The sequence below is a fragment of the Coregonus lavaretus genome (assembly GCF_964263955.1).
Source record: "Coregonus lavaretus genome assembly, chromosome: 1".
Taxonomy (NCBI): Eukaryota; Metazoa; Chordata; class Actinopteri; order Salmoniformes; family Salmonidae; genus Coregonus; species Coregonus lavaretus.
The window spans coordinates 15,874,845-15,891,606 of record NC_139988.1 but is presented as its reverse complement, the minus strand read 5'-3'; the positions used below and the strand labels follow the sequence as shown (position 1 = coordinate 15,891,606).

Below are 16,762 nucleotides of genomic sequence, written 5' to 3'. Positions count from 1 at the left end.
AGGGTTTGTATTTTGTCCTGTAGCTCATCCAATGTAAATGTCTTTAATAGCTGATTCTAAGTTTAGCAAATTATCATGTGTATGTGTTTTGCTCATGGTTACTTGTTATATGTCCAAAAGGTTGGAGAAGTGGTTTATCTATACATCTCCATTTTGAATAGATAACTCTTCGTATTGTTGTTTGTTTAGTGTGTTCCAATTTTCCCAGAAGTGGTTAGATTCTATGGATTCTTCAATTACATTGAGCTGATTTCGGACATGCTGTTCCTTATTTTTTTCTTAGTGTATTTCTGTACTGTTTGTGTTTCCCCATAGGCTGTGTTTTTGGTTGGATATGTTTCTCAATTTCTTTCTTAGGTTTTTGCATTGTTCATCAAGCCATTTCTCATTGTTAGTTTTCTTAGGTTTTCTGCTAGAACTATTTTATGTCAAATATACTGTTCCTACTGCAAAGTTTACACTTTCACTATTGCAGGGAAACATTTTGTCCAGGAAGTTGTCTAGAATGGTTTGGATTTGTTTTGGGCCAATTGTTTTTTGGCAGGTTTCTTCACTACCTACCTTCCATCTATAGCATTTCTTAATAGCATGCAGTTCATTTGGCTTCGATACCTCATGGTTGAGTATTGCTCTGTTCAAGTAGATTGTGATTTTGCTGTGGTCTGATAGGGGGGTTAGCTGGCTGATTGTGAACGTTCTGAGAGACTCTGGGTTGAGGTAGGTGACAAAGTAGTCAACAGTACTGCTGCCAAGGGATGAGATGTAGGTGTACCTACCGTAGGAGTCCCCTTGAAGCCTACCATTGACTATGTACTGACCCAGCGTGTGACAGTGCTGAAAGTTGCGACCCATTTTTGTTGGTTGTTTTGTCATAGTTGTGTCAAGGGGTGCATATTTGGGAGGGAATGCTGTCACCTCCAGGTAGGTGCTTGTCCTCTTGTGAGCTGAGAGTGTCAGGTTCTTGTCCAGTTCTGGCGTTTAAGTCACCACAAACTAGTACATGTCCCTGGGCCTGGAAATGGTTAATCTCCCCCTCTAGGATGGAGAAGCTGTCTTCATTAAAGTATGGGTATTCTAGTGGGGGGGGGGGGGGTATAGGTAGCACACAGGAGGACATTTTTCTCTGAGATAATTTCCTTTTTTAAATTTCTAGTAAAATGTTCCTGTTTTGATTTCTCTCACGCTCACTCACCATCTCTCTCTCTCTCTGGGTAGTAATTGGAAGCGGCTGTCCACCACTGTCACAAGGTTACTATAGTGCACAGAGACTCATTTTTGGAGGAGAGGAGGAGGGACTTTGCTGTGTTTAGGGCTCCAGTTACTGACTGCAGTTTAACATCTGACTTGAGAACAGTTCTCTGTACAACAGCCCTAACCTAAGCAGGATAATCTTAACAGTAAAACTGTACCAGGACCAGTTGGCAAGGGCAAAGGTTACAAGCTACAAAACAGAGGTTACGTTGCTTGTAGGAGGAATAGAAAGGCAGGGGGGGATGCAGGGAAAGAGGGAATGGACTATGGAGTCTGGTGTAAAAGCACCATTTTCAACATGTTGGTGACATGCAAAATTATACACTCCCTCTTTGCCGAGGTATTGAATCATTGTGAATGGGGGATTTCCTCCAGGTGATCTCCACTCGTTGCTCCATGGAAAGAAAGACCATTGGACCTTTTTAAACAAGTACAACCAGAGAACTGCTCCATTCAGGAATCACTTGGGAGTTACGCTGCTCCACCCCTTTGCCTAAATCAGTAAACCCTCCCCTCTACCACATTACTCCTGCCGTTGCCATAACAAAGTAGAGGGGGTGTTGACAACAGGAAGTTGAAATGGGACAATTCCACAGTAACGGAATTACGCTTAGACTACGTTTTTTTCACTTTCAAATGTATGCCAAACAAACCATCGATTTCAAAGTTTAACAAAGCATACAACTCTATGCCCGATGACTACTTTTTAACAATTTCCACTGAAGAATTTACAAAAACTAATTTAGTGTAAGAACTGCGAAGATGCAAACTTTGGTAACAGAATTAAATCTCAAATCTCCCTCAGGTTTTTATGCGTCCACGTTTTCCAAAAACGGTTAAATACCTTGAGTTTGAAAGATTATCATTTCAACTACAGTAAGTGAAGTGGATTTACACCTGGGAACGGAATTACGGTAACAGAATTACATCATGGTTCCTTGGGCTGTGACGGTCATGGAATTTGAGGTTACGGTAATTGACCAGGCCAATGTACACAGTCACCGACATAACCGTTCGGGGGGAGGAAGGAAGTGGTCACAATTCTGTTTATACACTTGTTTACATGGATATGCTTCTTAATAAAACCTATTTGAAACAAGCCATTGCACTTTGTTATTATCATGGCGTGTCATCATGATAATTATTATTATTCAGGTTATTACTTATTAATATTAATCAACAAATTACGAAATTCCAGGTTTGAGAGGATCTGTTGCATTTTTATATTAACACAACATTAACGGAGTCAAAATAAAGATATGCCTACCTTGTGCTTGTCTGTTGGCTTTTCTGCATGTCATTTTGTTAAATACACATCCTATTTCGATGCACAAAACCATTCAAACAGAGTCCGATGTGTTTTCTCCCACTTTTCCCAAAATATTCTCATAATGTCACAAACCCTGCTGCTGCGGTCATTCGATGGCATTGGCATATGTTCTTCAAAGAGAGGACGCCGTAATGAGATAAATAATGTAGCCTAAGCTACTGAAAATAGGCCTTTTACAAGATGAAATCATGACAGGATCGTTTGATTATTATTAAAGAGATGGAGTACAGACAGGCTACTTTAGGAAACTTTCTGGATAGACATATAGGCCTATAGAGAATCAATGAGCTAACTCACGCACACCGCCGTAAAAGCATCCGTCAATCAAAGCCACCAGCGTGTCGGACGCGAGCAAATATTTCTCCCTTCCTTAAAACATATAAAAAAACCTAGGCCTACCTTAGGCTTTTCGAAAGTATGCTATAAGATAATGAATTGACAAGGAAAGTATGAAGGGGACAGCTATGCTATAGTATGAAGATGAAATTGACAATCATTAACATAGAAACAAATATACGCAACATGTCCATAGCCTATTTATCAGCGAGGGGGAGAGTGTTGGAAAGATTTTTCAAGTACTGTGAGGAACTATTAAAATTAAAATTGATGAAAAAATAAAAAATAATTTGACTTACTGTGTGCGGTAAAGAAAAAGTGACTGAGAAGTCCAGCTGGGCACTTTCCTAAATTTTACATTTGCGAGAAGCAGGCCAGGTACTTCTATGCGTGCTCAGGCGCGCGCTCCGTCAACATTAACAGGACCAAGAAACCTGGCACATGCTCATTGCTCACATGGAGCATGTAAATTATGGTATGAACTAAACGAAAACTTGTTTCTCCCAAGTGTAGCAGGTTGTGAACTCTGCAAACAATGTTTCGACTCCGAGAATGAGAACGGTAAATGACTGTAATTAATACATGCATTAACAGAAATGAATGTAACCAAATTACAGGGATTAATGGTAAATTGCCTGTTTTATAAACGGTAGGCTACCACATGGGCATTCATAAAAGTGCATTGCGGGCCAACACTGTATAGCTTAGGCTAGTATTCTACTTTGCAGGGATAGTAGGGCGCCAATTTGTTTTGTCTCGCCTAGAGCGACATATTGACCAGGACCGGGCCTGATCAGTGTTGATTAGTCTATAAATTAAGAAAATATTCTGTATCAAATTATACCATGCCAGGTTGGAAAGGATTGGTGCATTGTCCATTTGACACATTAGTGCATTATAGGCCTCGGAGCCAGAACAACCTTGTCGACTGCTGTTGAATAATTAATGAATAGTCAGACAATCCAACCTTTTTTAAAAGAACACCAATGTAATTTTTTTACTACACCCCCACGCATCTAGAAGATTAGCTGCTCCAGCATCAAAGGACAGTTGGAAAGAGGTGTAGAACGTTTAATAGACAGTAGAGTTCTGTGCAGTGCAATACAGCAGAGTAGAGTTCAGCGCAGTGCTGCACAGCAGAGTAGAGTTCAGTGCAGTACAATACAGCACAGCACAGCAGAGTAGAGTTCAGTGCAGTACAATACAGCACAGCAGAGTAGAGTGCAGTGCTGCACAGCAGAGTAGAGTTCAGTGCAGTACAATACAGCACAGCACAGCAGAGTAGAGTTCAGTGCAGTACAATACAGCACAGCACAGCAGAGTAGAGTTCAGTGCAGTACAATACAGCACAGCAGAGTAGAGTTCAGTGCTGCAGAGTAGAGTTCAGCGCAGTGCTGCACAGCAGAGTAGAGTTCAGCGCAGTGCTGCACAGCAGAGTAGAGTTCAGTGCTGCACAGCAGAGTAGAGTTCAGCGCAGTGCTGCACAGCAGAGTAGAGTTCAGCGCAGTACAATACAGCACAGCACAGCAGAGTAGAGTTCAGTGCAGTACAATACAGCACAGCAGAGTAGAGTTCAGTGCTGCACAGCAGAGTAGAGTTCAGCGCAGTGCTGCACAGCAGAGTAGAGTTCAGTGCAGTACAATACAGCACAGCAGAGTAGAGTTCAGTGCAGTACAATACAGCACAGCAGAGTAGAGTTCAGTGCTGCAGAGTAGAGTTCAGCGCAGTGCTGCACAGCAGAGTAGAGTTCAGCGCAGTGCTGCACAGCAGAGTAGAGTTCAGTGCTGCACAGCAGAGTAGAGTTCAGCGCAGTGCTGCACAGCAGAGTAGAGTTCAGCGCAGTGCTGCACAGCAGAGTAGAGTTCAGTGCAGTGCTGCACAGCAGAGTAGAGTTCAGCGCAGTGCAATACAGCACAGCGGAGTATAGTACAGTACAATATACTCTACTTTTCTTTACTGTACTGCATTAAGCTGTACTCACTGTACTGTGCTATCCAAACTTGGTCCAGTCCGGTCCGTCTAGCAGATACCCATAGACTTCCAGTCACTGCGCTAACGCTAGTTAGCATTGACTCGCGAAACTACTACTCATTGCTAAAGTCCCGAAGTATCCCTTTAACATCAAGGCCAGGGGGGACTGACCAAATTTTAACTACTTTTCAATGCCCATGGATGTCCGGTGTCGTTCGGTGCTCAGTGGGTGAGGATGCTGGTTACAGTAAATGGAAAGAGAGGTGGTTCATCGGAGAGAGAGAGGGAGAGGTTTAACACTTGGTTTGACCAACAGACAACAGAAAGAGAAAGAAAACAGTTATGAGCTGAACATAACAGTATGCCAGTGGAAGGGAGGACAGTAGCAGGTGACCCAATTGTGGTTTGTGACTAATATGATTTCCCATTGTAGCCAATTCAGTTGCAGTAATTCCTTTACAGATTTGTTGGTAATTCCGTTACCAATTTGGTAACAGTATTATGAGTTTTAATCACTAAATTTTTTATTATATCAGTAAAACACTAACTTATTGGTTGGTCTACCATTACTTATTACTTTTGTGAACTTTCATTCTCCTCCCTCGTGAGGGGAGAGAAATTAGAAAATATCTTAAAGATATGTGGGTTTTTGGTAACGGAATTACAAGGCAATATTTCTTTAACTTACAGAAGGTAAACATTTTCTCCAAAACTAAATGTGTTGATATTCGTTTTCAGGGGTCTTTACTTCAACATTGTGTTTTACATTTTAGTCATTTAGCAGACGCTCTTATCCAGAGCGACTTAGCGTTAGTGAGTGCATACATTATTTTTTATTTGATTTTTTCATACTGGCCCCCCTTAGTAATCAAACCCACAACCCTGGCGTTGCAAACGCCATGCTCTGCCAACTGAGCTACATTCCTGCCGGCCATTCCCTCCCCTACCCTGGATGACGCTGGGCCAAATGTGCGACGCCCCATGGGTCTCCCGGTCGCGGTCAGCTACGACAGAGCCTGGATTCTAACCAGGATCTCTAGTGGCACAGCTAGCTAGACCACTGTGCCACTCGGGATGTATTTCTGATACTTTTCCGTTCATCTTTCCCTCGATCCTGACTAGTCTCCCAGTCCCTGCTGCAGAAAAACATCCCCACAGCATGATGCTTCCACCACCATGCTTCACCGTAGGGATGGTGCCAAGTTTCCTCCAAACGTGACGCTTGGCATTCAGGCAAAATAGCTTAATCTTGTTTTCATCAGACCAGAGAATCTTGTTTCTCATGGTCTGAGAGTCCTTTAGGTGCCTTTTGGCAAACTCCAAGTGGGCTGTCATGTGCCTTTTTACTGAGGAGTGGCTTCCGTCTGGCCACTCTACCATAAAGGCATGATTGGTGGACTGCTGCAGAGGTGGTTGTCCTTCTGGAAGGTTCTCCCATCTCCACAGAGGAACTTTGGAGCTCTGTCAGAGTGACCATCGGATTCTTGGTCACCTCCCTGACCAAGGCCCTTCTCCCCCAATTGCTTAGTTTGGCCGGGCAGCCACACACACTCGGGACTCCGACATTGCTCGTCCTAAAATGTCTATTTCTTAATTCCATTTTATTTTAACTTTTCAGATTTGTGTTTTGTTAGATATTGCTGTAGCTAGGAACACAAGCATTTCGCTACACCCGCAATAACATCTGCTAAATATATGTATGAGACCAAGAAAATGTGATTTGATAGTGTTCTGTATTTATACAATGTACAGTATGGATGTTTGTACAGGTGGAATCATTTTAAACATTTTCTTTTTGATTCTAGACATGTTAGGCCTACCTAGATGAGATTATATGCAAGCTGCTTTTTCAATGTGTCTTGAAAAAGACAGTGATGAAATCAGAGTTGAAGAATGAAGATCAATATTGATTTTAAGCATACCTGGCTGAGAAAGCTATCAGCAGAATATCAATAGTTCTGCCCTGCGGTTGCCTTGTTTCAATCTGTGGGTCTCTTATCAAGGTGATCATATCAGTTGTGTGAAAAATATTTGTTTTTGTGGTTTCCCCATAGCACCTACACCAAAACAAATGTTATTTGTCACATGCGCCGAATACAACTGGTGTAGACTTTACCGTGAAATGCTTGCTTACAAGCCCTTCCCAATGATGCAGAGTAAAAAATAAAATAGTAACACAAGAGGAATCAAATAAAATACACAAGAATGGAGCTACAGTGAGGAAAAAAGTATTTGATCCCCTGCTGATTTTGTACGTTTGCCCACTGACAAAGAAATGATCAGTCTATAATTTTAATGGTAGGTTTATTTGAACAGTGAGAGACAGAATAACAACAACAAAAATCCAGAAAAAACGCATGTCAAAATTGATTTGCATTTTAATGAGGGAAATAAGTATTTGACCCCCCCTCTCAATCAGAAAGATTGATTGATTGCTTCTGTGGACAGGTGTATTTTATACAGGTAACGAGCTGAGATTAGGAGCACACTCTTAAAGGGAGTGCTCCTAATCTCAGCTTGTTACCTGTATAAAATACACCTGTCCACAGAAGCAATCAATCAATCAGATTCCAAACTCTCCACCATGGCCAAGACCAAAGAGCTCTCCAAGGATGTCAGGGACAAGATTGTAGACCTACACAAGGCTGGAATGGGCTACAAGACCATCGCCAAGCAGCTTGGTGAGAAGGTGACAACAGTTGGTGCGATTATTCGCAAATGGAAGAAACACAAAAGAACTGTCAATCTCCCTCGGCCTGTGGCTCCATGCAAGATCTCACCTCGTGGAGTTGCAATGATCATGAGAACGGTGAGGAATCAGCCCAGAACTACACGGGAGGATCTTGTCAATGATCTCAAGGCAGCTGGGACCATAGTCACCAAGAAAACAATTGGTAACACACTACGCCGTGAAGGACTGAAAGCAGGTCCCCCTGCTCAAGAAAGCACATATACAGGGCCGTCTGAAGATTGCCAATGAACATCTGAATGATTCAAAGGAGAACTGGATGAAAATGTTGAGGTCAGATGACACCAAAATTGAGCTCTTTGGCATCAACTCAACTTGCCGTGTTTGGAGGAGGAGGAATGCTGCCTATGACCCCAAGAACACCATCCCCACCGTCTATCATGGAGGTGGAAACATTATGCTTTGGGGGTGTTTTTCTGCTAAGTGGACAGAACTTCACCGCATCAAAGGGACGATGGACGGGGCCATGTACCGTCAAATCTTGGGTGAGAACCTCCTTCCCTCAGCCAGGGCATTGAAAATGGGTCGTGGAAGGGTATTCCAGCATGACAATGACCCAAAACACACGGCCAAGGCAACAAAGGAGTGGCTCAAGAAGAAGCACATTAAGGTCCTGGAGTGGCCTAGCCAGTCTCCAGACCTTAATCCCATAGAATATCTGTGGAGGGAGCTGAAGGTTCGAGTTGCCAAACATCAGCCTCAAAACCTTAATGACTTGGAGAAGATCTGCAAAGAGGAGTGGGACAAAATCCCTCCTGAGATGTGTGCATACCTAGTGGCCAACTACAAGAAACATCTGACCTCTGTGATTGCCAACAAGGGTTTTGCCACCAAGTACTAAGTCATGTTTTGCAGAGGGGTCAAATACTTATTTCCCTCATTGAAATGCAAATCTATTCATAACATTTTTGACATGCGTTTTTCTGGATTTTGTTGTTGTTATTATGTCTCTCACTGTTCAAATAAACCTACCATTACAATTATAGACTGATAATGTATTTGTCAGTGGGCAAACTTACAAAATCAGCAGGGGATCAAATACTTTTTTCCCTCACTGTATATACAGGGATTACCAGTACCAGATCAATGTGCAGCGGTATTTGAGGTAGATATGTACGTGAAGGCAGGGTAAAGTGACTAGGCAGCTGGATAGATAATAATAATAATAAGGTATTTGTGGTAGATATGTACATGAAGGCAGGATAAAGTGACTAGGCATCAGGATAGATAATAATAAGGTATTTGAGGTAGATATGTACATAAAGGCAGGGTAAAGTGACTAGGCATCAGGATAGATAGTAAGGTATTTGAGGTACAGTTGAAGTCGGAAGTTTACATACACCTTAGCCAAATACATTTAAACTCAGTTTTTCACAATTCCTGACATTTAATCCTAGTCAAAATTCCATGTTTTAGGTCAGTTAGGATCACCACTTTATTTTAAGAACGTGAAATGTCTGAATAATAGTAGAGAGAATTACTTATTTCAGCTTTTATTTCTTTCATCACATTCCCAGTGGGTCAGAAGTTTACATACACTCAATTAGTATTTGATAGCATTGCCTTTAAATTGTTTAACTTGGGTTAAATGTTTTGGGTAGCCTTCCACAAGCTTCCCACAATAAGTTGGGTGAATTTTGGCCCATTCCTCCTGACAGAGCTGGTGTAACTGAGTCAGGTTTGTAGGCCTCCTTGCTCGCACACGCTTTTTCAGTTCTGCCCACACATTTTCTATAGGATTGAGGTCAGGGCTTTGTGATGGCCACTCCAATACCTTGACTTTGTTGTCCTTAAGCCATTTTGCCACAACTTTGGAAGTATGCTTGGGGTCATTGTCCATTTGGAAGGCCTATTTGCGACCAAGCTTTAACTTCCTGACTGATGTCTTGAGATGTTGCTTCAATATAGCCACATCATTTTCCTTCCTCATGATGCCATCTATTTTGTGAAGTGCATCAGTCCCTCCTGCAGCAAAGCACCCCCACAGCATGATGCTGCCATCCCCGTGCTCCAAGGTTGGGATGGTGTTATTCGGCTTGCAAGCCGTCCCCCTTTTTCCTCCAAACATAATGATGGTCATTATGGCCAAACAGTTCTATGTTTGTTTCATCAGACCAGAGGACATTTCTCCAAAAAGTACGATCTTTGTCCCCATGTGCAGTTGCAAAACGTAGTCTGGCTTATTTTGGCATTTTTGGAGCAGTGGCTTCTTCCTTGCTTAGCGGCCTTTCAGGTTATGTCGATATAGGACTCGTTTTACTGTGGATATAGATACTTTTGTACCTGTTTCCTCCAGCATCTTCACAAGGTCCTTTGCTGTTGTTCTGGGATTGATTTGCACTTTTCGCACCAAAGTACGTTCATCTCTAGGAGACAGAACGCGTCTCCTTCCTTAGCAGTATGACGGTTGCGTGGTCCCATGGTGTTTATACTTGCATACTATTGTTTGTACAGATGAACGTGGTACCTTCAGGCGTTTGGAAATTGCTCCCAAGGATGAACCAGACTTGTGGAGGTCTACAATTATTTTTCTGTGGTCTTGGCTGATTTCTTTTGATTTTCCCATGATGTCAACCAAAGAGGCACTGAGTTTGAAGGTAGGCCTTGAAATACATCCACAGGTACACCTCCAATTGACTCAAATGATGTCAATTAGCCTATAAGAAGCATCTAAAGCCATGACATCATTTTCTGGAATTTTCCAAGCTGTTTAAAGGCACAGTCAACTTAGTGTATGTAAACTTCTGACCCACTGGAATTGTGATACAGTGAATTATAAGTGAAATAATCTGTCTGTAAACAGTTGTTGGAAAAATTACTTGTGTCATGCACAAAGTAGATGTCCTAACCGACTTGCCAAAACTATAGTTTGTTAACAAGAAATGTGTGGAGTGGTTGAAAAACAAGTTTTAATGACTCCAACCTAAGTTTATGTAAACTTCTGACTTCAACTGTAGATGTGTACATGAAGGCATGGTAAAGTGACATCAGGATAGGTGGTGCTCAGGCTTTCACTCAGGTGGTTTGTAGTTTCCTGAACTGGGTGACAGTCTGTTTGTGCTCCAACCAATTCCTTGTTGTCTCACCAAGGCAACAATGTACCAGAGTAGTGTTGTTGAATGCTGTTCAACCCGTGTGGTTGGGAGCCAGGCTAGTGCAGTGGTGACCCTGGCCCTGTTCTACTGCACTGTGGAATCTAGTCTGTCTGGAAAGGCCTCATTACATTGACAGGATTTACACATACAGGCTATCCATCACTATATGCTTAATCAGTAGCTGTCATACCTAATCTATCGCCTGTTGTGTTTTCTCATCCACAGAGCAGAGAAAACAGAAGTTCTCAGCGATGACCTTCTACAGGTAAATAAATCATTACCTAGACTATATTTTCTTATTTTACACAGGGTTCCCCAACTGGCGGCCCACAGGTGATTTTATTTGGCCTCCCAAGTTTTCTGGAAATCTGTTCCAAAGTATTCCCACGCATAATAGAGAGTTACAGAATACACTGAGTGTACAAAACATTAGTAACACTTTCCTAGTATTGAACTGCACCCCCCTTTGCCCTCAGAACAGCCTCAATTTGTCAGGGCATGGACTTTACAAGGTGTCGAAAGCGTTCCACAGGGATGCTGGCCCATGTTGACTCCAATGCTTCCCACAGTTGTCAAGTTGGCTGGATGTCCTTTGGGTGGTGGACCATTCTTGATACACACGGGAAACTGTTGAATGTGAACAACCCAGCAGTGTTGCAGTTCTTGACACACTCAAACCGGTGCGCCTGGCACCTACTACCATACCCTGTTCAAAGGCACTTAAATATTTTGTCTTGCCCATTCACCCTCTGAATGGCACATATACACAATCCATGTCTCAATTGTCTCAAGGCTTAAAATTGACATCAATAAGGGATCATAGCTTTCACCTGGTCAATCTGTCATGGAAAAAGCAGGTGTTCCTAATGTTCACTCAGTGTATATAATCGTACACAAATGTAAGCAAGGTTTGAAATTATTGTTTTATTCAAATATTGTTTCTGTTTGGGCTTCTTGCGTTCAATTTGCGGTCTACAAATTATTTGTAAATATGTTCCGGCCCCTTGACCATCCGCTCGAGGAAAGAAATCAGCCCACAGCTGAATCTAGTTGTTGATCCCTGCTCTACCAACTCACTCATTACATACTGTACCGTAAGTCAATGGAACTGCATACTCAGCATTGTGAATACAAGAGGCTAAGCAGAGACACAGATATTGTCAGCTTCTTCCATATATTGGTAACAAAACAAAATGTAACAACGTTCTGCCAGGAATTCTGATAATCTTTGGTACTAGTGGTGAAAAAATATCGACAATGTGTGTATGAGTGTATATTCTATTCAATTCAGTTTGATACTCTGGGTTCCTCCAGTGCTGTTCTCAGTCTAGTTCCCAAGGAAATAGGCTACCCATTGAGTTTAGAGACAGCAGAATTCCGGTTGCTCAGGGAAGACATTCCATACACTTTATTTCTGTAATTCCGGAATGTTCTTTTGTTTTCCTCCACCCCACTTGAAGTCAGAGAGGGTGTGTGTACACAAACAACGCTACTGAAAGGACACAGCCTCCTGCTGTTACTTCAAGACCTTTTTCTCTTGAAGTCACGTTGGATAAATAGAATGTGGTTGACTGGAGAGAAAAGTATACTGGAACGAAACAGTCATGGGACCCACACACACAGCATTTGAGTGACGACTAGCATGACGTGTTCTATTTAGATGCAGTATGAGGCGTTGTCATGGAAGGAGTGAGTGTCTGTCCAACACAGCTTATGAATAGCTGCTACTGAGGTGAGGACGCTTTATGGTAGCTGACAGTTGACGCTCAGTTTTCCCTCCAAGGCGTTTTGTGTGCGACCTTCCTTTAATAACCTTCCATGGCCCACTGTAATTCAGATTCCTCTTTCTTCCAAATGTCACATCTCTCACGCTACCATGTCAGTCTGAGAACACACTGTTGGATCACTCTCCTGTCCATGGAATCACTGGAGGCTGGTGCTTGATCACCACTGATCGGTTTTCTGCTTCAGCCAACTCATCTCTCTGTAGTGCTTGTTGTCATGCCATCCATGTTTGCCTGCTGTGAATAAATCGCAAGCATAAGAGGCCTTATAGTGGTCAACAGCACAAACAAATGAGGCATCTTATTCTTAGTCCCCAACACCACCTGGTCCTCCAGGGTAGATCCACGGCATCCCAGAATTCCTCTGCTAGCCCAGCTGTCCATATAGTCACATAGCTCAGCTTCCATAGGGGCACCATAGATATCCCATTCCATAGGGGCACCATAGATATCCCAGGCTGCCTGAGGCCACAGGACCCCACATACACTACATGACCAAAAGTATGTGGAAACCTGCTCGTCGAACATCTCATTCCAAAACCATGGGCATTAATATGGAGTTGGTCCCCCCTTTGCTGCTATAACAGCCTCCACTCTTCTGGGAAGGCTTTCCACTAGACGTTGGAACATTGCTGCAGGGATTTGCTCCATTCAGCCAAAGCATTAGTGAGGTTGGGCAATTAGGCCTGGCTCGCAGTTGGCGTTCCAATTCATCCCAAAGGTGTTCGATGGGGTAGAGGTCAGGGCTCTGTGCAGGCCAGTCAAGTTCTTCCAAACCAATCTCAACAAACCATTTCTGTATAGACCTCACTTTGTGCACGAGGGCATTGTCATGCTGAAACAGGAAAGGGCCTTCCCCAAATTGTTGCCACAAAGTTGGAAGCACAGAATCGTCTAGAATGTCATTGTATGCTGTAGCGTTAAGATTTCTCTTAACTGGAACTAAGGGGCCTTGCTCGAATCATGAAAAACAGCCCCAGACCATTATTCCTCCTCCACCAAACTTTACAGCTGGCACTATGCATTGGGGCAGGTAGCGTTCTCCTGGCATCTGCCAAACCCAGATTAGTCAGTCGGACTGCCAGATGGTGAAATGTGATTCATCACGCCAGAGAACGCGTTTCCACTGCTCCAGTCCAATGGTGGTGCGCTTTACACCACTCCAGCCAACGCTTGGCATTGCGTATTGTGATCTTAGGCTTGTGTGTGGCTGCTCGGCCATGGAAACCCATTTCATGCTCCTAGACATTTCCACTTCACAGTAACAGTACTTACTGTTGACTGGGGCAGCTCTAGCAGGGCAGAAATTTGACAAACTGACTTGTTGGAAAGGTGGCCTATGACGGTGCCACGTTGAAAGTCGATGAGCTCTTCAGTAAGGCTATTCTACTGCCAATGTTTGTCTATGGAGATTGCATGGCGGTGTGCTCGATTTTATACACCTGTCAGCAACGGTGTGGCTGAAATTGCTGAATACACTAATTTGAAGGGGTGTCCACATACTTCTGTATATATGATGTAGCTCTCATGCACCCAAGAGAAGGCTTACTGTAATTGGCTCAATGGCTCTGTGTGATGATGGCTCTGGAATTTTGTATTCTATAATGGGGAGGCTTCCTGAGCTCTTGCCAGTCCGGATTCTGCTTTAGCCAATAATAGCCAGCTCCTTTACTGTGTCAGGCCAAGAAACATGGACAGAGGAGTTACTGAAACGAGAAACCAACTTGGCTACAAAGCAAGCTTAGACTGACTTCATAAACACAATAAATGGTATTCACAACTGCGGAGTTGTTATGGGTACTAGGAGTGTTGTTTAGGAATCCAACCGTTGTCCATCTTGTTTACTGCTGTTTGTGTTTGGACACACAGAAACGCTGTCACACCCTTTCTCTGGCTAGCCGTGCCGTGTGCTTGTCTGGACATCTCATCAGTCCTGGCACACACACGTCAGTCACATTACAGTGTGGATTCCCTGCTCAGCGTCATAGACCAAACTAGGCTCTGAGCTGATCACAGTTAGCCAGACAGAAGTTGTTGTACTCTTTCAGATCCTTCTGGTCTGTTTGTTTTTCTGTTTAGTCCTTTCTCTTCAGTCTCTTTGATGTCTCTGTCTGTGAAGTGTCTGTCTGTGAAGTCTCTGTCTGTGAAGTCTCTGTCTGTGAAGTCTCTGTCTGTGAAGTCTCTGTCTGTGAAGTCTCTGTCTCTGTCTGTGAAGTCTCTGTCTGTGAAGTCTCTGTCTCTGTCTGGGAAGTCTGTCTCTGTCTGGGAAGTCTGTCTCTGTGTGGGAAGTCTGTCTCTGTGTGGGAAGTCTGTCTCTGTGTGGGAAGTCTGTCTCTGTGTGGGAAGTCTGTCTCTGTCTGGGAAGTCTCTGTCTCTGTGTGTGATGTTAGGGTGAGTGTGTTATATCTGAGTGTAAGAATGATGGAAAAGAGAAACCGACAGTGGCACCCCTGGCGCCATGTAATCAAAACACACACACACATCCCCAGGATCTCCCCCTGTAGAGAAGAAAGCGGTGGAATCCCCTGTTCCTGTGCCATGTACTAACAGGGCTCAGCCCGAACACACGGCGTTCCCTGTTCCTAAGCCATGGGCCTGTGGAGGAGTCAGGAGACCCCCTCCACACTGTCTGTCTGACCCAGCTGTTTTGGGATTGCTGGGGCCCTCCGTGGGTCGGGAATGACGCAAGGGAGAGGTGGAGAGGGAGAGAGAGGTGTGGAGGAATCAGCCGGTGGAATTCCTGAGTTCGAGTTCTGTTTTTGTAACAATTGTCATGGTTTCTGTTGATCTGTTCTGACAGTCTGTCCGTCTGTCCCCTGGCTGCTCCGTACGTCTCTCTGTCTCCCCCCTGCCCTGTTCCCACAGGCATTATTCTGAGCTGTCGATTTTCCCTCCCTCCCCCTCTAGTTTTATAATAATAAAATAATATGCCATTTAGCAGACGCTTTTATCCAAAGCGACTTACAGTCATGTGCGCATACATTTTTACGTATGGGTGGTCCCGGGGATCGAACCCACTACCCTGGCGTTACAAGCGCCATGCTCTACCAATTGAGCTGGTGCTGGTTCATTTAGTTTCACAGCCTTGCTGATTTAAAAAAAGACACTCCATGTTCCATACTGGGCATGTTCTGTACAACAGACACTCCATGTTCCATACTGGGCATGTTCTGTACAACAGACACTCCATGTTCCATACTGGGCATGTTCTGTACAACAGACACTCCATGTTCCATACTGGGCATGTTCTGTACAACAGACACTCCATGTTCCATACTGGGCATGTTCTGTACCTAAGTTGGTACAGCAGACACTAGTTTTGAACTGGCAAAAAATGGCATAACAATGCTCTAAAGAAGAGTTGAAAATGTATTTTTCAATGTAGTTCTTTAGACAGATTGCAGACAACACTGTGGAAGTTGCCATACAGTTTCACCATCTGACAGCTGGACAAGGCTGGCCTAGTTTCTCTGCAGTATGAAGTCGTTTTCTGCCCTGGCTTCAGAGTGCTGTGAAATCACAATTTCAGAGCATTCATCTGCCCTTTAACGCTCCAAACAGCAGTAACAGCCTAGCAACAGTCTCCATGAAGACGTTTCTGATGAGTCATCTGTTTCATAGAGAACATTCCTGTGTTGCCCAGCTGGGAGTGGCTGGTATCATTCATGCCTGACCTTTGACCTCCATCCCTGGCCACCAATCAAAACAGGGCATGTAGCTGACTGGACTTCAATGAGGCAGCCGTCAACAGGCAGGGATGAGGGAGATTAGAGGAATATAGTTACATGTCAACACCATTCATTCTACTGGACAGAGTTGTCAGAGGACCAAAGGGGCTGGGAAAAATGAATCAGTGCAGTTATAAACTACAGGCATAACCTTTCAACTCAGTGTCCCTAACCCCAGGAACTTCTGTCTACATCTTCTGCATAACAAAGTTTTTCCACCAACATTTGTTTTTATAAACAAAGAGTTCAGTTCACTTTCTTCCTGTGACAAAGCAGTGTGGGACATATGGAATTCATAACCGTGTTACACAATGAAACGCAAGACGATGCATTTACAGGCGTTTGATCATTCAACACACTGCCTCTATGAAACGACTTTCCCATGTCTCTAACCTGTAGCTGCTGTACCGCTGAGCTGTATACTACATCACAGTAAAGATCTGTCTGTATGTAAGTGGTGGTTTGTCGTGCACAGATTGAGCGGCGCATGGAGATGGTGCGTGTGGTGTCCCACAACA

At 43.6% G+C, this 16,762-nt stretch overlaps 1 protein-coding gene across 1 annotated transcript in view; it reads left to right on the top strand.

Moving 5' to 3' along the window:
- LOC311147923 (rho GTPase-activating protein 17-like) overlaps window positions 1–16,762 on the top strand; it is a 74,157-nt gene that overhangs the window by 22,580 nt on the left and 34,815 nt on the right. Inside the window, exons 2-3 of the mRNA XM_084184768.1 lie at window positions 10,958–10,997; window positions 16,720–16,762. The exon at window positions 16,720–16,762 is cut by the window's right edge and continues 62 nt beyond it. Of these exons, the coding sequence (XP_084040894.1) occupies window positions 10,958–10,997; window positions 16,720–16,762 (83 nt within the window). The remainder of the gene's footprint in view (window positions 1–10,957; window positions 10,998–16,719) is intronic.